The sequence below is a fragment of the Phyllopteryx taeniolatus genome, chromosome 18 (assembly GCF_024500385.1).
Source record: "Phyllopteryx taeniolatus isolate TA_2022b chromosome 18, UOR_Ptae_1.2, whole genome shotgun sequence".
NCBI lineage: Eukaryota > Metazoa > Chordata > Actinopteri > Syngnathiformes > Syngnathidae > Phyllopteryx > Phyllopteryx taeniolatus.
The window spans coordinates 14,416,781-14,442,960 of record NC_084519.1 but is presented as its reverse complement, the minus strand read 5'-3'; the positions used below and the strand labels follow the sequence as shown (position 1 = coordinate 14,442,960).

Here is a 26,180-nt window from a genome sequence, read left to right as displayed (position 1 = left end):
CAACACTCATGACGATGGAGCCCAACTGTTCCCCTTGCTAATGACTGACACGTTTTTTTTAAGGGGACGTGAGTCGCAGCGTTGTGGGGGAAGCTTTTTTACTCGCAATCTGAGCCCCGTCCTCTTCCCAGCGTGTTGATCCTTTGGCAAAGCAATATGATTGCACAATATTGAATAATTCATGCCTGTCTAATGATGTGCCAATCACGCCGTTGCGCTTTTGTTTTATTTATTGCACGCTGCGCACAGGTTTGCGCGTCCTTCAAGCGCCATTGACCCTTAATATTTCATAAGGAACTGTTAGCAATGCGACGCCCAATGTAGCAGTCGCTCAGCGGGGATGTTGGGCGAACAAAACGAGCAGATCCTCTGATTTTGGTGTATTTTTTAAACTAACCTGACTCAGCAGATTACATTAGTTGTGCCTCGCGAGGTTTTGCTGAACGTTATGTCCCATTGTGAGCGTAACGACTCATTTGTTCATCACGGTAAAATATGCCAGGGTGTAAATTCCGATCCGGCTTGTTTTTCTACCGATACAACGATGGCTACGTTGGTTACGTAAAAGTAACCTAGTGGCTTATGGGTTCATCTCGGTACGGTTCAATACGGTAAATCCAGATTTAGCTTGTGCGTCCAAAGCGTTACGGCTCATTGGAACAGCCACAGCTACTTTGGCAACTCAAAAGTAGCGGTACTGTTCGATACAGTAAATCCCGATCTGGCTTCTTTCCACTGAAACGGCGATAGTTACGTCCATTTGTCTGTCGTCATCTGTGGTATTTTCTTCCTTTAATGACACATTTTAGTCCTTTTTTGTTTGGACAGTTGTCTGTCTGGCTCCACCACCCCTTTTGGTTCCTTACCTCAACTGAATGTTCGGATGGGTTCTTTTCATCTTTCCAAAAGTTGTCATTTAAAACGAGAGCACATCCAGTCTCGTGGAATACTTTACGCTTTGCAGACCTGGCCGACTGTTCCTTTGGCCGGACCAACTAGGGTCACCGACGCTCAACGAGTGCCCGACGAGGGCAAAGGGCCGACCTTCAGCTTGCCTTTAATGCGGACTCTTTCCAATTTCAGGTTTGCGGGATACCAATAAAAGTTAGTAGTTGCTAGCTCCACTCTACTTCAGGCTTCCACTTGACAAAAGTTCCAGATCAGTTATTTTGGTCCTCCGTCCAACCTCTGTCAAGCAAACAAGAAGAGAGCAGCCATCATCCTGGAGTGCTTTAATGGGGACTCTTTTCATTTCAGTCAGGTTTGCAAGTTACCAGTAACGATTAGTAGTTGCGAGCTCCCCTTGTTTAGGCACCCTACCTCAACAAATGGTTCCGATTTGGTTCTTTCACAACTCTTGAAGCTCCAAATTGAAAAGGGAATGTGTCAGGATGAGCGTGTAAGCGATGCAGTAACCTCCAGAAACACAAAGAAGCTCATAGGATCCAAAGGGGATCATGGGAAACAAAGAGGATCATGGGAAAACTCCTTCAAGAGTTATCTCTTGTTTCTCCACACTGCTAATGAATACCTGAAAGTGTTTCCACATTGGAGTTAGAGCCTCCAGCTGTTGTGGTTTGTGGTGGGTGGTGCCAAGGGGTGCACCACAGGGGGGGCGACCCTACAGCAGTCAGGGACAAGAGGCTCCCAAAGCCCCCTGCCGAGGCTTCCCCCCTACTGAGCTAATCCCTTGCTCTTCTGGATTAGGCCAGCTCGCAGCGGTGGCACCCGCTGGGCTGTCAAGGTTGACGCCCCCCCGGCCCGGCAACCAGCCTCCCGATGTGACACCCTTGGTCCTCGCCACCGCATGTGGTCTCTCGCGGAAGGGGATGAACACATTTGCCCCAAAATGAAGACAAATGCTGTCACATAACCTCATTTTCTCACTAATTATTTTAGTTTCTCGACAGTGCAAAACTATTCCAGTCAGGAGAGTTGATGAAAAGAAATCGACGCCAACTTCCCCCCGCTAATAAATCAAACACAGGTGCGGAGCCTCATTGGTGGCAGACTTTATTTAACACGGCGGGTAATATAACGGTGAAGAATGTGCGCAGACGTGATGTTCATTGTGATGGATCACGCCATTTTGGGACTCGGTCGACTTCTAAACCGGCAGAAAAATGAAGGCGAATGGCTGCAGACGCGCAGTAGCTATGACTATGAAAGGTTGTCGCTATAGAAAAAAAATACAAATAAAACAAATGCTTAGGCTCATTGGGCTTTGTAGCTTACCTTAGTTTAGCTTAGTTAGCTCCAGCTAAAGCTATACGGTTGTCCACATAGTCACTTGAAACCCTGAAAAATCTAACTTTGTTTGTTCCAAAGTAAGCTATGTATTATTTGTAAACTCACGCTATCGTGTTATTTATTAGCTCTTTAACCCAAATGCTAACATCAGCTAAGCTGACGTTCGTACAGACTTCGTTCGCTTTGCCTTTTGCTGTGCAATCTGTATGCCATGCTTAGCATCTTGATGTGTTTAGCTTGTGTCCCTTTGACACAACCTAAGCTAAGGACGCTAGCTAGCTACGCAGAGTAAAATGGAGAGCTAAAAGTGTTGACTTTTGCTGCACTTTGACAACTTAGCATCCTTGTTTGTTTTGCTTTCGTCACTTTGACACACCAGACATAAATTTGAAAGGCATGCGCTTTAAAAAAATAAAACATTTCCCCCAAAATGGACATTTTCCAGAAATGCATATACTTGTTCCTGAAATGAACATAAATTGACATTTTCCTGAAAGAGACTTTTTCCCAAAATTGACTTTTTTGAGAAATATATTTAGGTAAATTGACTTTTTTTCCCCCAAAATTGAAATTCTCTTGAATTAAGTAAACTTTTTCAAAATCTATTATTTTTCCGAAATAGATTTTCTCCCAAAAATATGTTTTTTTCCTGAAATGGACTTTTTCCCCAAAATGAACTCTCCCAAAATTGACTTTTTTCCTGAATATATCATATTTCGCAGTTGGTAGGTGCATCAAAACTAAAGGAGGCGAGGGGGACCTTACCCAAATCTAGACCAGCCAATCACAGCACAACACACCACATAAAAATTGTTTCATGCTTAAATTCGCTTGTACTTTTTACAAATTTTACGTTTTGTGTATATTTTATAGCTTTTCGGCCTTAGCAACAGTAACCAAGGGTGTAACATGAAGCCCATGAAAGGATAGCGAGATCACGGCAACCTGGTCCGAATGAGTTAATTCCGAGCGATTATGTGTCAATCTGGGATGCCTGTTGTGTTGTGTGTGTCCCACGGGGATTACGTGAAGGTGAAACATCTTTTTGTAGGACGCCGAAATGAGCTCTAATCTGTGTGTGTGTGTGCGTGCGTGTATCTTGGCCGACCTTGACTTCATCCGTCTGTCCGAGCGACTCCATCAGATGGTCGCATGACCGCCAAAAAGCAGACCCCCGGCTGCTGCCTTTCGGGTGGCATCAAGAAGATGCGGTAATAGGGAACGAGCCCTGCCAATATGTCGCCTTGCAACCCCGCAAAATGACCAATTACTACTTAATTTTGCACAGGGGAAAAAAAAGTGAATGGGTGAATTTGTGAACGTTGAACTGCGAACGGTGTGAATGTGAGTGCGAATGGTTGTTTGTTTCTATGTGCCCTGCGATTGGCTGGCGAGCGGTTCAGGGTCTACCCCGCCTCCTGCCCGATGACAGCTGGGATAGGCTCCAGCCCGCCCGCGACCCGAGTGAGGAGAAGCGGCTCAGAAAATGGATGGATGGATGGATGGATGAACTGCGAACAGACGAGGGTTCACTGCTCCTTTCGGCTTCTCACACCTCTTTTTTTTCTTTTGGTCTTTTCTGTGACAGTTCGATTTAGTTTTTCAAGATGTTACCAGTAAATCGTCCCGGTAGCTGTCAGCCCGTCGAGCTCGTCTGCGGGGGTAAACAAAGCCAAGTGGCTACTCAATGGGTGGTATTACTGTTACTTTACCCACAATGCACTGGCCCTGCTGTCAAGCACTGGGCCGCTAATGAATTTCACATGCTCATCCCTTGGGCCATTTTCACAAAGTGCCCCCTATCAGAGATGACAAACACAAACGCCAGCAGCATGTTTGCACGTCAATCATCTGGATTCTTCTTTAAAAAAAAAACAACTCACCTGTTCACTGTTTTGCGCTTGCCCTAAAATGCCACAAACTGGCGCCAAAGCCCGGTCTCATAGAAAAGGAGTGCTAACTAGAAAAGTAAGTGATGTAGTTGGATTATCTGACAAATAAAACTATGATGTTGCTAGCCAGAATGCTACCATCAGCTAAGCTAAGGGGGCTAGCTAGCTATGTGCTGTGTTTGTCGGGGCAGAGCTCAATTTAGCCGAGGAGATGGAAGAAGTTACGATAAACTGGTCACTTCCTGTGCATTGTTTGGGAAAGGTTTTATTCTGTATGTTGTTTTAAATTATTTGTTTTAAGTGAATAAAAATAAAATCATTAGAGATAGTATAAAATACTGTGAATAAAACCAAAAATATATATACACTGTTCAATTGTTTAACACAGAATTTGTATTTTTATGATTTCATCATTGCAATATAACATTACTTTTTATATCTGCTAAGTGCAAAAAAAATAAATTAAATTACAAAAAAAAGCCCCAAGAGCTGAGACTGGAGTTTGCCCCTTTGCACCGTCGACTGGAGAAGCACCACTGCACACATAGGAGGTCTACATTAGCAGCGGTGTATTTTTTGCTCCAAGATGGCGGCTGGCGCGAGGGCTTAATGGCGACACACGCCATGGTCGACATATGTTTGCATTGTGCAATTGCTTTAATTGCAGTCATTGTGCGCATTGCTCACTCTTTTTCTTCCTCCCTGGTGGTGCCCGCATTCGGCTAATTACGCCTGTCAGCCCCGCAGCCAAAAGTCACGAAGCCTACTGTACCCTGTGTGTGTGTGTGTGTGATACATTAGTGCCATGTTTATGTAGGGCATAGCCCGTTTAGAAGCAACAAGGTTAGACCTTAAAGGAGACCCATATATATATATATTACAATTCAAAAGTTGTCAGGAGTCTTAATAACGTCTCTAGTAAGTTTTGGTCAAAATACACCAAGGATCAAGAATTACTGTGTTCCCAGTGTATTTGCAATTTGCTCCTCTCAAATGCATTTGTCTTTTGTTTTTTCAGAACATTCTTCATTATATGCTGAAATGTCCCCTATTGGCTGTTTAGTACTCAGAACAAAGCCCTATCCAATATAAAAGTAGTGCTTTGGCGCCATCTCGTGACATCTATAGGCAATTACAGCGGTGCCTTGACCAGACTCCGTTTTTCAAGATGTTTCAGTTTTTCCTTTGTCCGATTTTGTTGTTGTTGTTGTTGTTTGTTTTATTGTTTTGTTTGTTTTGTTTTTGCTTTGACTTGCGAGCAAAACTTTGAAACGCGTGCACTGTGTGGTGGCAGTCAACTCAAATCACTTCACAATAAGCAGCAAATTGGTGAACAATTTTTCAAAAAAGCGGCTTCAGGCTGTTGAATGCAACTCCCAGTTGAGGTTTATTGTCAAAATAAACCGAAACCCCAGATTTGCCTTACTAAAGTTAGTTGAACCTAATGCTAACAAACAATGAAAACCATAGACTGACGGACTAACAAATGGCATCGGTGTTGCAGTGTTCGAAACACTCTTAGGAACTGATATTTGAGCACAAACAGTGGAGCAACACATGTAGACAGACAATAGAACTATACTCACAGGCATATATTCTTTATCCTCTGCCAAGAATGACTAGTATTACTGTGGCTTACGGAGGAGCTGTACATTTGTCTTATACTGCTCTCTGATGGCCAAGGCGCGCACACCAGAAGGAGGAGCACAAGGTCCATTGAACTGAGGCAAAAATGTGGCAAAAACCGTTTAATTTCTTTGTATTGTATTAAATGATGTCCTTACTGTGAGTTTTTATTAAGTACAATATTAGAGAGTGCTATTTTTCTTCTTAAAAATCACATTACAAACTTTTTTTTCTTTTTTGCAGAGGCTGGTACGGATTAATGGCAATTCCCATTCATTTCGATTGGGAAAGATGATTTGTAATACAAGTGTTATTTGTTTTGTGTTCCTTGTCAAAGTCTGAGGCCGAACCCGATCAAACAAACGTAAACAATGCCGAGCTAGTATTTATCCAATCAAACGCCTCGTGCTAACTCGCTGCGTTCCCTTCAGGTACGACACCATCACCAACCAATGGGAGACGATCTCTCCGCTGCCCAAGCCCGTGCACTCGGCGGCGGCCACGGTGTGCGGCGGCAAAGTGTACGTGTTCGGCGGCGTCAACGAAGCGGGACGCTCGGCCGGCGTGTTGCAGTCCTACGTGCCGCAGAGCGACGCCTGGAGCTTCATCGAGTCGCCCATGATCGGTAAGTCGGGTGCAGTGCGCTTTTCCGCTTTTGTTTGAATAGATTTTATTTTACACCCTTTAAATGTCATTTTATTCTATTATTTGTTTGTGTGTTTTGTACAGTGGACCTTTCTCTTTTTTTTTTTTTTTTTTTTAAATTTCATTTTATTTTATTCTGTGGACTTTTCCAACTTGAATGTCAAGTAAAATTTCATCACGAAGCCACAAAAAAAAATCCCAAACCTGAACAAAAACAGGACTTTTTATTTTTTTTATTATTATGACGTTAGATTGCACCGTTTATAGTTTTTTTATGAAGATTATATAGCAACATACCACTGTGTATTAGCCAGGGAGTTGACCCGTAAAACTTAAACATATTGGTGGACTTCAAGCTACAATTAAAAGTAACGTTTGGTCCAAAAGTTGGAAAACTAGTTTTTTTTTCTTTTTTATATGGAAATGGTCAAATAAAAAAAATAAAAAAATTGTAATAATAATAGATACTGAAAACATGGTTTTGTCGCAAAAATATCTTAATGCAGATACAACATGAAAGAACAATGACGACAATATAAACAAACCAAAAAATAAGGTAATCGCCAAAATCGCTAATCTGCAAAATTTTCTCTGCACATGTTTTTACGTTTTACTTGGAACTACCAACGATGTGAAAATACTGTTTGAAAAAGCATTTTTTAAAACTTGTATAATGGTGAAAGTCACTTGATTTGGTTTGTTACATTTTTCTGCTAAAGTTGTAATGGGAACAAGTGGGAAAAGGTTTTCTTTAAATTAACTCGTCATTTTGAAATGGAATCAAGGGTCTGCTAAACATTTTTCGTATTTAACTAATCTAAATACAAAAAATATTGCTTTTTGGTTGTTATCATTCACGATAACATTAATATTTCTGAAATAACGTGTGTGATGGCTATTACTTTATTATGCTGTGGAAAAAAATTACCTACCCAAAAAAGGTGCAAAGTGAGATTTATTTTCGAAATCATTTTTAACGCGTCCTAATGATAATCTGTTTTTAGTTTTTTTTGGGGGGTTTTTTTTAGTCGTGAGCATGGTTGCCTAGGAACAGTGTTCTCCCTCAACCATAGGCAGACAAGTGAACACCTTGCAGCCCTTTTAAGGCAAACATATTGTAACACTTCATTGTCCTTCATTGAACGTTTTTTTTTGTTGGTGTTGTTACCATGGCAACGGGCAAGCCCAGATGATGATTATGAATCGGCTGCTTAAAGCCCTTTTTTTTGAGTGGAGATTTTGGTTGGGTTTTGAAGGGCAACCGAGGAAACGTTTGGGGGGGGGGGGGAAACGCGTGCAAAAACAAAATGCTGTCACGAAAATTGGGACAACTTCTATTTAATTACACGTTTTCTCCCAGTAATGTAATGGATTACAGTTACCTACGTTTTGCATGTAATCTCGTTAAATGTAATTAGTTCCTCCACAACACTGACAATAGACAACAAAATTCCGATATTACGCCATGACCTTCAGTGACTTCACAAATGGTAAAGAACCACCTCAGGAAACACTGCTAGATTTGCCCACAAAAGTGCAATATTTGCCACCTATAAAAAAAAAAAAATGTAGCCTAAGCTATTTAATCAGGACAATTCATGCTAATTATTTGTGGATGTGTGTCATAATCTCTATTCATACAAAAAGCCGTTGTTACAAGACGTCGCCGACACAGGTGATGTTTTTGAATTGCGCTGTAATAAAGACGAAGGCACATGCTGCGCCACCGCCAGACACAAACTCCTTATCAGTGATTTTTTACACCCATCTGAGTTTTCGGCCGTGGGCGTCGAGCGCAGAGAAATAAGCTTTCTGTGTGTCGAATTGTCGATACGCACGCACACGCGTTGCATTGTGCTGAGAGTTGTTCCTAATATTTGGGCAAGTGTGTGGAAAAACAAATGGATGTCATTATGACTGGAGGGAAAATGTCTCGTGTGTGTTTGTTTTAACAATGATTTGTGTGTGTGTGTCTAGATAACAAGTACGCTCCAGCGGTGAGTCTGGGTGGCCTGGTGTACATCCTGGGCGGAGCCTACGCCCGAGCCACCACCATCTACGACCCAGACAAAGGCAACATCAAGGCGGGACCCAACATGAACCACTCGCGACAGTTCTGCAGGTAACACGTACGAACGTACACAAACACATCATATTCAGAAATGTATTTATGCACCTGTCTTTAAAAAAAAAAAAGTCTTCTCCCGAAGAATCCCCAAGGTGGCGCTCGTCAAAACAAAGCAGGCCGACCAGGGATTGTAGAAATAGAAAGGCAGTATTAAAAAAAATAAAAAATAAAAAAAGGCCCCGGGAAGTAGTGGGATAGTAGTACATTTCTTGTTTAAACTATTAATATAGCCAATGAATCACATTTCAGGGAGTGTGAATTATTTGCAGAAATTAGCTATTTGCGGTCTGGCACGGTCCCCGCGGGGGTCGTCTGTACTATTGCGTCGCGTGCAGCGGATGAAGTCGAGCAGGTAATCATACAGGAGAGGAAGAGAGGATGATAATGTTTCATCAGAGAGAGAGGGACGTGTGCACTTCTCCTCCTCGTCCTCGTGTTTATCAGGCAGAACACCGGCTCGTTTTTTTTTTTGCTGCACGCTCTCCACTCCTGGTCAGAACCAATAGATTTAAGCTTTATGTAATAATCTTTTCCACTTCCAGCAGCGTTTATGACTTGGTGTGTGTGTGTGAGAGTGAGCACACAAAAGCCGTAATCTGCTTACAGCCCAAGTTTTAATCTTCCCTGCACACAAACTCCTGTTTCTGTTTCTCATATCAAATAAGCACATTTGGGTTTTTTTTTTGGTGAGGTTGATGGTTTTATAGCCACCCTCCCTCACTTTTCATTTCTAAGTCACATTCTTAATGTTGAAGATGTACCTGAATTTTTCTATTTTTTTTTTCTTTCACCTTGGACATCCAGTAATATTTTAAGATATAGAATTTGTTTTCCAATACAACAACGCTGCTGACTTTTCTCGCAGGGCTTCACATTCACTTCTGTTTTCATTCTGCTTAGTCTCATTGACAACCCTAACCAATGCTACCATAACGTAACCTAACCTAAGCAACTAACCTTAAAAAAAAACTTTAGCCAACCTTAACCTAAAAGAACCAAATAATATAACCAACCCCAGCCACCATCAGACATTTAAAACCAGTAGTTTCCAAACTGAAATAGCCGTCATTATCCGTGTGTTCTCCACCCCAGCGCCGTGATCCTGGACGGGAAGATCTACGCCACAGGGGGCATCGTGAGCAGCGAGGGTCCGGCGCTGGGCAACATGGAGACGATCGAACCGTGCACCAACACGTGGACGCTGCTACAATCGCTCCCCTGCCCGCTCTTCAGACACGGCTGTGTGGTCATCAAGAAGTACATCCAGAGCGGATGAGGCCGGGCGGACACCCACACCGAACATTGCGCAGTGCCAAAAAAAATATGTAAAAATGGCAACACCCCCCATCCCCACTTTGGGGCTTGTTTCATTCCCAGTGCAGAATGTACTTCATGCGCAACCGCTCATCCACCCCGCTTGTCCGTCATCCCACCAACACAGGGTGCAGGGACTCACAGGGACTCTCGTAAACCTTCTTATTTGACGCCACTCATTTCTATTTAGTTTAACACGAGCGGTATCTACAGGACGGGAGGGGCAGGACTTCCAAAGAGCGGATCCATGAGGACTACCGCAGTTCGTCCTCATCCCGTTATCCGGAATATTTCATCCCAACCCCCCATGCTGAGGAAAAGAAGCACAATAATCACCCATGAGTGTTATCATATTTTTTTGAGTTTGTTTTTTCTATACATGACATGTCTCATTTTAAAGCCTCCTGTACAGTATAGGAGGTGGGCTTCTGTAAATACCAGGGAGGACAAATATGTATATTTTACAACCTCAAGGCAATTGTGTATAAATGTTTTTAGGAAAAAAAGGACAAAAAAAATTGATAGGTTGAATTAAAAAAACAAAACGTGTGTAAATCTGTATCCATAACACTTATTACGGAAAGCTAATACATATAAAAAAAAAAATATGAAAGCTTCGTCTCGTCTTTCTTGTATCTAGTATAAGTATGCTAACTAGCAATTTTCAGGCATCTTTTTGTGGTAAGTAACTAACCCCTTTCACACTGCTCATCAAACGCTGTTTTTTTTGGCTCTGTCCTGTGAGGGCGAAGTCGACCACAAAAATTTGCTCTTCGCGCGTCTTTGTGGTCACGTAACCCCTTTCAAACCGCCTAACAAAAGCGGTTATTTTCACAGTCTTGTGTTAAAGAATCAGCTGGTTGGTTAAGTTGACCAGCAAATTGAACAGTTTAATACTAGAGCTCATAAGGCTTTTTGCCCCTTTCACACCACATCTTTTTTCGCAGTCCTGTGTGACTGCAAATTTTCCAGTTTAAGAAACCAACTAGAGATCTTCTGGCATCTTGTTAAAATTCACAAGGCCCTTTTTCACAGTGGCTGCTTATTTGCACCATCCTGTATGTTTAGTAAACTACCATTCTTCAGGTATCTTTTTTCATAGCATATAGCAAACATTGTTTTTGACAATGATGTGAAAAGACAACAGCATATTATAGTTTTGCACCTTTTTATTCAAGTATATCACAGTGTTTCCATTCCAAATATAACTTACACAAAAAAAGTAATGAGAGTGCGCTGCATGGTGTTGAACAGGTCAAAACACCTAACAGAAACCCCGACAGCGACGTGGAGGAAGGAAGAACGGGAACAAAGCGACTCTCTCACTCGCTCGGCATACTGGACTAGAAAAAGTCGTTTCAACTACCAGACAAAAATTGGTTGTTAGTCCAAACTGGCTACGACAATAAACAAAGCAATATCACAATGTATGACATTTAAACTAAACCATGTCTTTAATTCCAATATGTAGCTCTCATTTCTTAAATCTTTTGGCAACATAACATATGGAGGAAAAAGAAAAAAAAACAAAAAGAAAAAGTCTGGTCCTGCTCCTGCACGATTTTCAGTATGCAAAAAAAAAAAAAAAAAAAGTCCAAAGTAAACACCGGGAAATAAATACACACAAAAAAGCGGTGAAAACAACAAAAAAGGGCATGTGTTGAACCTGAGAGACGTGTAAAAACCCTCGTACGCAAACGCCCAAAAAAACCTGCTACACAAATGCTACAGGTTGACGAAATTCATAAAAACGAGGGGGGGGGGGGGGGTTCTGGAACAAAGTGTAAATCATCTACCATAAATAGACATGAGATGAAATCTGTCCAAAATAATACAAGAAGGCTGAATAATGTCACAAAATGCTGCCTGGGTGGGTGGTACGTTGGGAATTGGGGTGGGGGTCACGTTGACACTGGTAGCGAGTGTTGGTGCGACGATTCTTAAAAAAAAAAAAAAAATTAAATAATTTAAAAAAAATACCGCTTGCCTATACCGAGTAAACAGTTGACAATAAGTTACTGAGGTAGCTTGCGGCAGCTTTTTTTTGCATAACTAGTCGACCATCTTTTCCAAGCCTCGTCCCGTGCGTGCGTGTGAAACAGGTCGCTGGGATGAACGGGTGGTGGTGGTTTCTGCGAGCGTAAATGAAATTAAAGACAAAATTGCTGCCTTAGCAACAGTTGCTAGCGCCAATACAAGCTCCACTCAGGTACTGAAAGAACAGAACATGGAACTTTTCCAACGGGGGTGGATTAACACTTGGCACGTTCCATATGGCAGGTCGATATTTTTACAGTTTAGAACTTTTCAATATTTAGACGTTAAAGGTCACTACTACCTGTTTTCTTTTTCTCACTTTGTCCTGCGTGTAAAGGCAGCAACACGGAATGGGCTGGTTCAATTTGATCAGCGCATTTGCCAGTTTAAATAAACGTTTTTAGCTAAATGTCACACTGCCCATCAAAGCGGGGGTTTTCCACTGTTCTGTACGAAAGGTATAGACAGCAAACTGGGGCGTTTAAGTGGATCTTAGGAATTTGCTGATTTAACTTGAGATATTGAGGTGTCTTTATTTTGCGTTAAATGTCACTCGGCAATTGAAGCCACCTTTGAGCCTTTTTGGATGTCCTGTGTTAAGGGTCTCGACATGGAATCAGGGGGGTTGAAGTCGACACCTTGTATTCCATGTGCTCGTCCTCCATGCAAACCTATCAATACGGAATGGGGGGGTTGAAGTAGATCTGCACATTTGCAGGTTTAAACGCCACCCATCCAAGCTACGTTTTTCGCTGTCCTTTGTGAAACATATTGATTCAGAATTGAGGGGTTGAAGTCAATCCTGCAAATTTGCCGGTTTAGAGATATTCGGGCGTCTTGTTTGCGTTGAAACTCACTTGCCCCTTTCACATTGCCCATCTAAAAAAAATTTCCACTCTCCTGCGAGAAAGGTAACAAAACAGAATGGGTTGTTGAAGTCAGTCCTGTGAATTTGATATTTGATTGGTTTTTCAGGAATCTTTTGCATAACTGTGTCAATCAAAGCTGGCTTTTTTTTTTTTTTTCTTCTTTCCACGGCTGTACAGTATGAAAGGTGTTGATTCAGTATTGAGGGTTAAAGGTACTGCACACACAAGATATTTTTTTCCGTGACATCACAATCCCCTTTCACACTGCCTATCAAATACTGCGCAAACTGTAGAGAGATAGTCAGGTGTCTTTTTTACGTTAAAAGCCACTATCCTCATCCGCACCGCTTATCCATGCTTTTTTTAACAGCTTCTTTCTCGCTAACAAACATGGAGTAAGGAGGGCTCAGGTATATAAGTGAGGAGAGGGGGAGGGAGTGTGGGGGGGTAAAAAAAAAAAAAAAAAAAAAAAAGTTGTATGGGGAAAAAAAAAAAACAATGGCAATGGCAGCGCATAACGATTATGGCGTTCCACTCTGGGGCGAGATTGGCTCAGCGGTGTGTACTTCACTGATTGGCCATATTATTCTGTCCGTCTCCAAGTGGCGTTCACATCTTTCTGCTGGTGAGGATCAGTGTGTGTGTGCGTGAAAGGGGTTGCTTTGACTCGTTGTCCGAGTTGAAAAATGCCAAGAAAAGCAGCATGGATTACAGTTAGAATAGCACCCAAGTAGCACCGGGGTTGCTCATGACCATTAGCGCGTGTGCGTGTGTGTGCGTGTGTGCGTGTGTGTGTGTGGGCGTGACACACCTCCAAGGGGGAGGGGTTTGGTTGTGTAGAAGCAGATTTTCCTGAGACGATAGCACCATTGAATGTCTCTTGACTTCGCTCTCAGTTTGTTTGTCTTTGTGGTCCCATGGGAAGAGGAGGCTCGGGGGTCTGGGGGGGTGGGGGGGTTGCTCAGGGTCTTACCTGAGGAGGTTTTGTCGTCGACGTCTCTCACAGGAAAGTGTCAAAATGCTGGATCCTGTCTTCCATCTCCTGCAGCACACATGGACAACAACGAGATGGCTTGTTAGGCGGATGACGGAAACGTGACGCAAAAGCGGGACAGGACGGAGCGCCGACACGCGGGCCGCAATCGAGCGCGACGAACGGTGACGGGCGCCTGTTGCCGTCGTTGACAAACTGCTTAATCTGCCACGACGGAAATATTGCAATAGGGCTGCAATGAACAATTATTTTAATCAGCGATTAATGTATTCATTTTTTTGATTCATCAATGAATTGGGATTTTCCTAAAAAACAGGACAGCATTTTAAATGAATGCAGAAAATGCACAACCAAATTGATTCTGATTTAGTTATATATTATATAATTGTTATTATGTTCTTATATAACATAACCAGATTTCCAAAGTAAAAAAAAAAAAAACTGATTTCCAAAGTAAAAAAATATGTCTATTTTTATTAAACACCAAGATAATTAGTTTGCTTTCATGCATGACTACAAAAAAAATGAGAATATTTACTGTTGAGAAGCTGAAATCAGATGAAATATCCCTAAACGATTATCAAAATCGTTGCTGATTAATTGGATAATCAATTAGTTGTCAATTAATTGATTGCAGCTTCACTGCATTAAAATCTCAAAAGCATCATAGCTTCATATAGTAAGTAGCCTATGGTAAGTCAAATAATATTGTGTCGTAATTGGACTAAATTGTATCGGATCGCAATCAAGTCTGTATAGGAACGTAACGTAATTTGGGAATCGTATAGGAGTGTATTTACAATGAATTGCAGGGTATCACAATTGGTGTCCTCACAGATCGTTTATTGGTATGAATCATTTTGAATCGTAGTTGGAATGAATGGTATGGGATCATAATTGTTGTGAGTTGAAGAGCAGATCGTTATCGGCATGAACCATGTCGGTTCTAGAGCGCATCGTATCGGATCGGAATTTGTTTGATTTGTGATCGGAAGGAATCGTAATAGATGGTAATAGGTGTGAACTGTATCACACCGGTTTGCATTGTATGGTAATTAAAGTTGATCAAATCGTAATTGGAGGGAATCATAGGGCACCTTAATTAGTATGAAGCCTATCAGAATGTGTAAATGGTGTAAATCGTCAACAGATCGTATTTGATGTGTGAATCATGTTGGTTTAATAATTGGCGTAAATCATATCAAATCGTACGTGGAGTGAATCATTCGGCCTTGTTTGTAATTTTCCTCCACTGCTAACCGAACTTACTAGTAAGTTGTCCGTGACTTGGCTAAAAGGAGCATCTGGACGGACCTTGACCTTGAACGCGCTCCACTAAACAAACTAAATTTACTTGAATACGTTTGTGCTCCTTGAAATTGTTTGGCTGTCAAGTGAAGCTGCAGCTTGAGTGTTTTCTGAGTCAGACCGACCATATAAAATATAAACATCATCACCAGGCTGCCGGCTCCGTCCGACTGTTACCCCTCCCAACCACCACCTCTGTTTATAGGCCCAATTAGGCACTTAGCACGTTAGCTTACCTCCACAGCCATCCACACACACAGCAGCTCCCGCGCTAGCTACACTGCTGATGTACGCACACACCTTTTGCTTTTCACGCTCGTCTCTCCGAACGTCCACGCGCTTCTGCCATCTTCGGCACAAACACACTTTAGTGAATGAAAAATGGGCGCAGGAGGCTGAAGGATTTCCACTGGAAGACCTTGAAAGTCTGATTTTTGGTAATGCTGTAAGACTAATGTTTATTTTCGTAAAAACCGAGGGTCACCAGTTCGTATCCCCGCCCGCCCGAGCCAATGTCGCCGCTGCGTCCCTGGGCAAGACACTTAACCCACATGCCTACGGATGAATACGGTCGGAGGGGTCGTAGGCGCAGAATGGCAGCCACGCTTCCGTCAGACCGCCCGGGCAGTAGCAAGTAGCTTACAAGGTGTGACTGAATAATGCATAAAATTGTAAAGCGTCTGAGTGCCTGGAAAAGCGCTATACAAGTGTAATGCATTATTATAATTATTTAATATCGTAAAATGTGATTTTATTCCCGTAACGATCCCTTTCCGTTGTTGTTCACGTACTATTGGACAAAAGCCAAAGTAAATTTACTCGCCGAGCGCACACCGGCTCCCTTCCTGAACTACTCCTTCACACAGCCTACATTTCCACAGCCCCCAGCCCCAAGGACCGCCGTTTCTTTTTGTGGCGGAAAGACGGAAGAAAAAGAAAAGGAGTTGAGAAGCGACAATCTGGTGCATTGTATCTTGTTAGCAAAGCAATCCACAAAGATAAAAGTCACAATTTGAGGCGCTGCGAGGTAGTTCTTGCCGGAGAAAGTGATTTCTGCGCGCCGCTGTATCATTACATTTCAACGCTCTCGCCAGGCAGCATTCCACGTTGGCCATTAATCATTCAAACGCAACACATCTACGCTGGAATTAGGAAAAAAAAAAAAAAAAAAAGCAGACGATAACAATTGCAGCCACGCAATGCTCTATGTAGTTGGGGACAGAGAAAAATTGTACATTTGGTTCTTCAACAGCTATTTTTCTGAACTTAAAGGGAGCGTCATCGCTTCACATGACAAACTAAAAAAAAAAATGTAGGACTTTTATAAGCCAAAACAAAAAAAAGGCAAAATCAGTTCAAAACAATGCATCATCGTCTTGTAAAATTACTTTTTGTCGTGTAACAACTTTATCGTTGTAAAATTACATTTCTATTCTCAACTTTTTCTCATATTCCGAAAATTTAGACTTTTTGTTATGATATTACATTGTGTTATCCCATAATGTCTCCTCATAGTTTTACAATTGATTCTTTTTAAAATTATTATAAATGTACTCCTGTAAATGTCTGCCTTTTTTTTCATTATTATTACAACAACTCGATGTAAAATTCTGCTTTGTTCTTTTGAAAAAGCAACTCTCATAAAAATACAAACATTACTGTCTCATAATGCCTATTCTCTTAAAATTAACATTTGTTACATAGTAATAGAACTATTCTGTTCATCTCTCTTTATTCTATGACTATTTTTGTGAAATTACCCACTTCATCTTGGAAAATTGCACCTTTATTTTGGTTAAATTCACTTGTAAAAATTGTGACTGTCATGACACGACGACGATTTTTCATTCTTGTCACGTTGCTCTCATTTTTTAACTCTTGCTAAATGACCTCTTTTATCTCATAAAGTATATCTTTTCCCCGTCCATATTACAACTTATGACTTACATAGTCATCTTTCATCTCTAAGCATTCACATGCAAATTGGACATTCTACTGACTTGGTTATATAATCTGAGTAAATACGTTCGTAGCAAGGCCTGGAAAAGTGGGCACTGGAGATAACAATGCTGTCAACAAAGGATGTAATTGCTGTCTTGAAAGGCAAAAAAAAATACAAAATCTAAATGTAATTGGAGGCCTACAGCCGTGCGACTGCCAATTTGTAGCTAGGACCCGCTTGGTGTTGTGTACGGCGAGGCGGCGGAAGTGCCCTTTGGCTTTTAACGAGAAGCGAGAGTGCGGTCTCGCTCCATCTGCCGAAAGGTCAGCAGCGCCGGCGGAGAACGCCGAGCCCCGCGGAGGACGCGGCCGGCCGAGCGCGCAGACAAATGCGCCGACACGCTCCATTTACGGCGGAACTGCGCGCACCGCGCCGCAACCGGTGTGCGACGGTAAGCAGAAATGGACTCGGCCGGGTATCAATCGCGCATCTGCGGGCGCCAGCGTTTTGCTCTCTTGCATTTCAGCTACAAAGACAGATTTGCATTGGAAACGCAAGCGTTTGACATTTGTGCTCTCCAAATTCAGATTTCAGCCAGATGGATTCACACTGCAGACCGTAGAGTACAATTTTGTCTTAGTGACGGCTGTATTCTTGTAAAATGAACGCTTTTTCTCATAATCTGCCTTTGTTCATATATTACAATTAGTTAAAGTTAAATTAGGATGTTATTCTCATAAAATTATGTATTATTTATTCAGATTTTATTCTCGTAAAATTACCACTTTTTTCCTCAAAGCTTTGTCATATTACAATATTCTCATTAAAAACGATATCTTTCATCTTGTAAAATTGCATTATTCTCATAAAATGAACACTTTTTCCCCTCATAATACTATGACTTCATTCTTGCAATTTTATTCCCGTAAGGTTACTTTCTCATAACTTTTTTCTTAAGACTTAATTCTCTTAAAATTAGAACTTTTTTCCATTACATTATGACTTTTTGTAAAATACAATTGTATTCTGGTAAAGTTATTTTCTAGTTTATTCTTGTAACATTACACCATTAATCTCATAATGAAGACTTCATGCTTGATGAATGACCCTTTTTTCCCCCCCTAAAACGACTTAAGTCTTGTGAAATGAAGCCATTGTTCTCGCAAAATGATGGTGTCCTTTTCTTCTAAAGTTGCAGATGCACCCAATTTTCAAAATGGAACTTCTTTCAGACTCCGATGATTGTTCAAATATTTGTGTTCGTTCTCTCTGTGCAGCCCGGTCGGTACCAACTACATGACAATTCTCACTAGAGACTTTTTAGCGAGTTTCTGTGTTTGTACCACTAGCAACTAGAAATACTTGTGGATCCATCTGTCTATATTTGAAAGCCAATCAAACGTTTTAATGCCAGATCTTTTCACAAGCAACATTTCAGGTGGCATTTTAGACAAAGACTTCAGTACTGTGATGAACTTGCGGTTCCTATTATTGATTTATCCCACTACAAAATTGTAGGCCCCTGTGTTAACAAGTAGAAAGACTTAACATTTTTTACTTGTTGACCAATGGGTCGACCTTTTAGGTGTCTAATCTTCTAGTAAGCAACATTTCAGAACATTTTTAAGGTGGTATTTATTTTTTTTAAACGACAATAATAAGTAGCAGTTACCTCCAGTAGTCGTGTCTTGTCGTATTCTTTGCGGCGAGCGAAGATGCACTGGCTGAGCACCGAGTACAGTCGCTCCATCTGCTCCACGCTGAAGCCCTCGCTCTTCCTCACCGCCATGTTGAGTAGCACCTGCAGGATACAAGTGGAAAATACATTTATGATATGCTGAAATAACGTGCGCACCAAAATGGCGGCGGCCGACAAAAAGGTGTGACAACATTTGGAGGTCGGCGTACCAAAGCGACACGGATCCCCAGTGGCAGTTAATTAAAGCTAATCATAATAAGAAGCAAGTTTGCATTTCACGATGACTTTAATTAAAACATTGTGGACAGTGAAAGGCCCTTTTAATTGACCCGGTGTGTGTTTAAAATGCACAGCTCATCACAACGCGCCCACTCAAGTCGACCAAGGCACATTAATTAAAGTTACCATCAATGGCGATGGAACAGAAAAGGATTTTGCGGGTGAAAGGCGGTGACCGTGCGTTAAAGGCGCACAATGACATGTCAAGATGAAGTCGTATATATGCATTGGATTTAATTACACACAGAGCCTAATCTGGTTTGATTACAATAGATGTTGAGTACACTGAAGGCTTCACATTAGGGGGAGATTGAAGGAACAAACTATGCTTTCTTATTTAGACCAAAAGTAGACCAAAGACTCTGCTTAAAAATGCTTATAGTTGATTGAATATAATGAACAATAAGAATAAGAATAATTTTAGATGTGTGTCACCTTTTGAGAGAGCCAAAGGACATTGATCAATAACTCATTGGGGTAATTAAAATATTGTGAATGTTAGGACTAGCATCATGCTTGCGGAGGAGCAGCTACCATTGGCCATGAGCTGATAGCCATGCGGCTTGACAGCAAACAGCACCAGGAAGCCTCCAGTAGAGGATGACGAACATCTCAAAATGTTGCATAGAAAGGTCCAGAGCGCTGTTGGCAGCAGCGGACGTTTACAGCTGATCAAGTTGTGGCCAGTTCCTCAATGTTAGTCACAGTACTAAAGAGGAATTTGCGATATATGCGCTTCCAAAAAAAAAGACAGTATCAATCAATGTATCACTGGGTATCAATTCTATATGTCACTGCCTTTTTAATTGCTAAAGAAAAATAACATTTTGAATATTTTTGAAAATCTGCAGATAAGTCAAGCAAATAGTTTCTCGTTACGTTACACCGAAAAAGTCTTTAGGCGATTCACAAATTGATTGTAGTTTAAATGCACAGCGTGAAATCATTCAGGTCTATTAGTTAGCTAGCATGTAAGAGGTGCGTTATCGCCACTTACAGAACTGGAGTGAACCAGCCTCCCCCAACACAAAGAACAAGAATATTTTTTCCCACACTGAATCAAAGTTAGCCCTTTGTTATTCCCATTGGATGTTCTTCTACACTGTATAACCAGATTAAGCACATAATAACTTTGACAGCATTGTCACTTTCCATTAGACATTCTGGCAGCGTTAAGACACTCCCCTCGCTAAGATGTGACAAAAACTCCCCCTTGGCCTCTGCGAATCCCTTGTTAAGTAAAAAGCCAGCGCCGAGGACTCTTATCATCCCCCCGCAAAAATAATAGTCATCATTAGCTCTGCGGTCCACCGAGCCGCACTCGGCACATTTTATCTGCCTATTTTCATACAGTAACTGACAGTGCGTGTTAAGATCCAAAAGGGAGCTATTTGGATCTTTGCCACACCATGTCATAAAGCCAGAACAAAATGGAGCACCATGAGGCGTCAAAAAAAAAAAATCTGCATAAAAGCTTTAATTGGCATTATTACAGTCCATCTCGACAGTGAGCGACTATATTTCTCTTGCGTTTTGGGTGCACTTTGCCATTTTACGGCACGCCTTCTCTCCTGTTTTATGTAGCATCTTCTCACCTTCTCCCCATTTTAATGTTTTATACAGCCTCCTCCCCACAAAGCTCTTTTCTTGCAGTGTATTTTATGGGGTTTTTTTTTCTCCCCCGACATCATCCTGCCACCGTTTTCCCCGTTTCCGCTCTATTCATCCCCTTCGATGTAGTCTCCCACTGGCTGCGAGTCGTCTGATTGCGCTCCCCTGCCTTTTGTCAGCTTGGTCAGGGGCTGGGCGGCGGCGTGGGGTAAATGGCGGCGGCGTGTCTTACAACGTGCTCAGTGATTGAGTAAGCGCAGTGCTACACAAAAGGGCAGTAATCCCATGCGTTAAGGAGCACCGCTGACACGGACCATTTAACCTCGCAGCCCCACCCGTTAGCGTTAAGGCCTAGCTCTATTTGCTGCTGCCCTTCTTTCCCTGCGTTACCTGCCATCGTCACAGGTCTGATGTATATACACATAAATACCTTTTAGCAGAGGTTGCATAAAGTAAGGCGGCACGGTGGGAGACTGGTTAGAGCGTCTGCCTCACAGTTCTGTGGACTGGGGTTCAATCCCCGGCCCCGCCTGTGTGGAGTTTGCATGTTCTCCCCGCGCCTGCGTGGGTTTTCTCCGGGCACTACGGTTTCCTCCCACATCCCAAAAACATGCATGGTAGGTTAATTGACAACTCTGAATTGCCCGTAGGTGTGAATGTGAGTGCGAATGGTTGTTTGTTTGTATGTGCCCTGCGATTTGCTGGCGACCAGTTCAGGGTGTACCCGGCCTCCTGCCCGATGAGCTGGGATAGGCTCCAGCACGCCAGCGACCGGAGTGAGGAGAAGTGGCTCAGAAAATGGATGGATGCAGAGAGTAAATACTCACAAAGATGTAATTGTTTTTCTTATACTGGGTAATACCAACATTTGTCTTTTTAGGAGCGGACGCAGCGAGCAAAATGCACAAAATGCTCCATCCAAGCTTATACTAACTAAATATAAGCCACCTCACAACCACAAATATACAATTGTTTATGTACTAAACGCTAGGGAAATACCAAGCTTTGTCTTTTTAGATGAGTTATACGAAGCACAAGTTGCCTTGTGACTGCAAAAATACAATTGTTTCTTTTTGGGGTTTTTTAAGCTATAAACACTGGGAAATACCAAGAATAGTATTTCAGAGAGGTTGCATAGAGCACATGAAAGCTGCACACAAGGCCGCCTTGTGACCACAAACATATAATTGTGTTTTTTTTAATTAATGCCGAGTTATTTTAGGACCAGTTGCATAGAGAAAATGCAAGAAATTCCGTGTTCAGCCTTGAGCATTCAATGTTTGTTTTCAGCCTTCCAGCTTACATGCAGAGATTTCTCCAGATTCTCTGAATATTTTGATGATATTATGGACCGTAAATGGTGAAATCGCACAATTCCTTGTAATTGCACGTCCTTAAAGACTATTTTCTCACGCAGTTGTTCACAAAGTGGTGAACCTCACCCCATCCTTACTTGTGAACAACTGAGCATTTCAGGGACGTTTCTTTCATATGCAATTGTGACACTCGCCTGTTTCCAATTAACCTGTTCACTTGTGAAATGTTCCAAACAGGTGTTTTTTTTAGCATTCCTCAACTTTCCTAGTCTTTCTAGCCCCTGTCACAATGAGAGAATATTAGCCAAAAATAATAATAATTAAACATGTATTTTGTAGTGTATATAATTGAATATAAGTTGAAAAGGATTTGCAAGTCATTGTATTCTGTTTTTAATTTATGTTTTACACAAAAGCCCAACTCATTGCAATTGGGGTTTGTATTTGGCATCTTAGTAGAAGATGGCAATCTTAGTTAATCATATGGAAAATCCCCACAAAAAGCCCACACAATATGTTGTGAACACGCAATTTAGAGTCCCTTTTTGGACCAAATCAGGGCCAAAGAGTTTGAAGATAGGTTTCATAGCACAAAAACACACAATGCTGTATAGAAGGTCTTCCAACTAACATGGCAGTACTCTTTATAAGTATGGTTAAACTGAACAGTACAACCTCTAAAAGTTAAATAATTTCGAAACCAACCAACGTGTTGAGGAAAAACACGACTCCCGCCACTCTTGACACGAAAAATGTTAGTAGTCTTACTGTAACTAAGTATGTTAAAAGCTAATGAGAAACAAAAGGTAGAATTGTGTTGTACAATTGTAACTAAAGCCTGTGGTAGAGATCATTGTGAGAGAAGGGCAGATAGGCACATATCTATCTACTGTCATCTGGGACACTATTATAAGCCTCCGCTACCCCGCTCCAAGACGCCAATTCAGATTCTTTTCCAGGAAAACAATAAATGATAAATGAATATAGTTTTCCTTTTCACCTCAGCTTATGCGAGGGCAAAGGGGCGATGGACGTGGGGCTGCATAGGGGGACGCTGATTTTAAAAATAATATTCCGGGCCATGTGGCAAATATGGTGGATTATGGGGGCGTTCACACATGTAATGCAATATAGATGGTGTTAGGGGGGTGAGGGACAATCATGACAAATCATATTACGGCTGTCGTCTCTGAACATTAAAATGAGACGCACTCGGCCCTAACAGCGAGGAATGGTGGGGAGAGGTCCCTGTTGAGGTTGTCAACTTGCCTTAAAATATGCAGCGGGGCTGGCTTGGCTTCCAACATCAAATCACTGGAAAAATCCCCAGGACACTTGATAGCTGTGAATTATGTGCGCTTCGTTGTAGAGGAACAAAAAAAGGAATGATGCTTGAAAAGCCCTTTGCGAGATCAACGTCAAAATACAGCGTTAAGTAAAAAAATCATCCGTTCATATTTTTTATGGACTGCTGGCACTCGTAAAAAGCTTTTTCATCAAATAAATGAAACGCCTTCACATACAAAAAAAAAAAAAAAAAAGTCGCAGGCATATGTACATTTATTCCTTACAGGTTAACCTTTAAAATACTTGACGAATCCGGTATAAGCGCAACCTACTTCTGCATTCGGCAAAACAGGTCGAAGCGCTCCCTCTCGGCTGGGGTGAATGGCAAAAATTTGGCTTCTAGCATTATGTCATCAAACGGTAGTTGTGCTCGTTTGTGTAGCATCCAAAGGAAGTCCGCTAACCTGTTAGTCACGTGACATTCCGCATATAGTGGATTGTATTCATGGCTTGAATGGAAAAAAGTAAGTACAAGATCCTTTCATACTGCCCATCTAAGCTGGCTTTTTCCCCCTCATCGGTGTAAGAAGGGTCTGACACAAAATTGGATGGTCAAAGTCGACCCGTGGATTTTCCTAGCTTCTGAAGTGGGAGAGCGGCTGTGTGAAAGTGAATAGTGGAAAGCGCAGGTTATGAAGTTCAATCCAACAATCGCAGACAACTATTTCTCTTTTGCCCCATGGTACCAATATGGAATAGATAATGTAAAGTCAAATTCTTCTGACTATATCTGCAGGGCTCAAGTTCAGCACTGGACACGCGTCTCTGTCCGACACCAGATGCTGGTGGACCTTGTCACACATCTAATTATGCGATTTTGGGAAGGCGCGTCAACACTGCGATGCCCTGCTTTGCTATGTCCTGTGTGAAAGTTACTGGCGGATAAATGCCGACTTTACTCATGCAGCAATTCTGAAGAGAAACCGTGTGAAAGGGGTTTAGGCGTACGTGTTTGGTTAGCCAATCAAACCCCGTGTACGGTTCGGTTGAGGAATTTGATTGAATTTCCATTATCAAGTTTAAAAAAATAAAATAGTTTGTAAAGTTTTTAGTTTTTAAAATAAAATAATTTGAACTCAATTGTTTTTCAGAACTCCTTTGTCACAGTGGTACACTTTGGTACGTTTGGAGGGAGGATCTGGAATGGAAATATAAATCTGACCTTGGTTTACCAGTCCAAATGAAACCATGACAAACGTAAATGTAGCACTACAGTACTGAACCAAAAGTTACAACTGTGTGAGTGCAAAGAGCTTTTAGACTGACTGAAGCAAAACGAGTACAGATGCTAAATTTATTGTTATTGGCATATGATGAACTCTACTACTACGCTATTCTCTCTAGAGACACAAACATGTGACATGGCCACTTTGCCTTGGGGAGATGGGGCCTCCCCCGCTGTGACAACTAAAAGTGAGCGAAGATGACAAAATGAAAACTGGGACATGGCTATTGTCGAGCGGGCTTGTGTTCAAACAGGATATAGTGAAATGCTATAATAGCGCCACGTCACGCCCAAAGGGCCCCGTACTGTGCCAGCGGCACAGGGAAAAGAGCTCATTCTGGGCAGCGGTTAAAGGAAAACAACATCGTCTGAAATAAGTGCGAGATGGCTCCAGATTGGATATTTACTTCATAAAAATCTCATCAGCATCCGTCTGCGCCGCTTATTCCACAACGGCCTGATTCTCGGAAAAAGAAAAACAGTAGAGCCATTGGACCTAGTCATTCAAACAATCTTGGGAATCCATGTGTGTCCAAAGATTTCAGGACAACTGGCAATAAAGAGGAACATACAGAGGAAATTAAAACGTCTACACGACCATGTCCAAATGCCAGGGTTTTGTGATGTAAAAAATGAGAACAAGATAAATCGTTTCAAAACTTTTTCCACCATTATTGTGGCCTTTATCTGTACAACTCAATTGGATTTGTATTTTTTTTTATTTTTTGGTGGGGGGTGGGTAGAGGGGAAGTAAAAACGACTGAAATAGTGTTAAGTTATAGTATGCACATTCTCATAACTGGGTTGTGTACAGGATTAACCACTCTCATTCAAACTTTGCGACCATTTAAATACCCTCTGATTAACCCCAAATAAATTGCAGAGGTTCTACTCGGCTTTTCCTGATATTTTGTTTGCTTTCTAGCAGAAGCCTGGGTTTTGTGCTAACACTGACTGCTATTTTGAGCTGTTCATAATTCCATTCACCTTGTCTAAGGAAGTGCCACCACCATTTGCAACTTTCCACCAAACATACCTTTTGGAATTATGGACAAAAAGTTCAACATTGGTTTCATTAGACAAACAAAGTTCAATGTCAGAGACCTTTTATCAAGACATCTAAGAATTGTTCTGGAAATGCATCAAATGTAATCTCTAATGTGGGGTCAGAGTTGGCTTTTGTGACCATGCTGGGCAGGGCACGGAGCTTGGGGTTACAACTAGGCTAAATTACTAAAAGCCCATAGTGTGACGAAAAAAAGCAGTAAAATAATAATTTGCATTTTCGCTAGTAGGGGCAGCACCTTATCGCCAGGACCTTTTCCAAAGACACCTGGACCCTGTTTTAAATTTTCAAAAATGTGTAAGTGATCCTTTAAGAAACCAAACAATTTAGCACATTAGCAACATTGTGGCTCCAAAAGGCGCAGTCAAATAGCATCGAGTCTGTGGTCAAACTCCTGATGGTCTTTAATTGGTAGAAGAGATTTCAGAGCCTCTTCCATCAAGTTGACAGTCGGGAATAATGAGCACCCTACAATCAATGACTATAACCGAAGGAAGGCTGACATCCACCACAAGTCCTAATAAACACCAGCGAGCACAGTGGCGCTTAAACGGCGACACTCATTCTCAACGCCAATAGGAAATTCAATTTGTTCCGTAAGCTGGCGGATAAAAAAGCAATTATTCACAGGC

The 26,180-nt window shown here is 41.7% G+C and overlaps 2 protein-coding genes across 11 annotated transcripts in view; one reads left to right on the top strand and one right to left on the bottom strand.

Moving 5' to 3' along the window:
- The window catches only part of LOC133468682 (kelch-like protein 29), a 162,451-nt gene extending 151,983 nt beyond the window's left edge, over positions 1-10,468 (top strand). For all 8 annotated transcript variants that reach the window (XM_061754877.1, XM_061754878.1, XM_061754882.1 and 5 more), the window contains 3 exons: positions 6,200-6,393; positions 8,391-8,535; positions 9,634-10,468. In XM_061754877.1, the coding sequence (XP_061610861.1) occupies positions 6,200-6,393; positions 8,391-8,535; positions 9,634-9,817 (523 nt within the window). In that variant the 3' untranslated portion in view covers positions 9,818-10,468. The remainder of the gene's footprint in view (positions 1-6,199; positions 6,394-8,390; positions 8,536-9,633) is intronic.
- A 538-nt stretch (positions 10,469-11,006) lies between these two features.
- atad2b (ATPase family AAA domain containing 2B) overlaps positions 11,007-26,180 on the bottom strand; it is a 58,633-nt gene continuing 43,459 nt past the window's right edge. For all 3 annotated transcript variants that reach the window (XM_061754873.1, XM_061754874.1, XM_061754875.1), the window contains exons 27-28: positions 18,678-18,806; positions 11,007-13,803 (exon numbers count right to left, since the gene is read on the bottom strand). In XM_061754873.1, the coding sequence (XP_061610857.1) occupies positions 13,762-13,803; positions 18,678-18,806 (171 nt within the window). In that variant the 3' untranslated portion in view covers positions 11,007-13,761. The remainder of the gene's footprint in view (positions 13,804-18,677; positions 18,807-26,180) is intronic.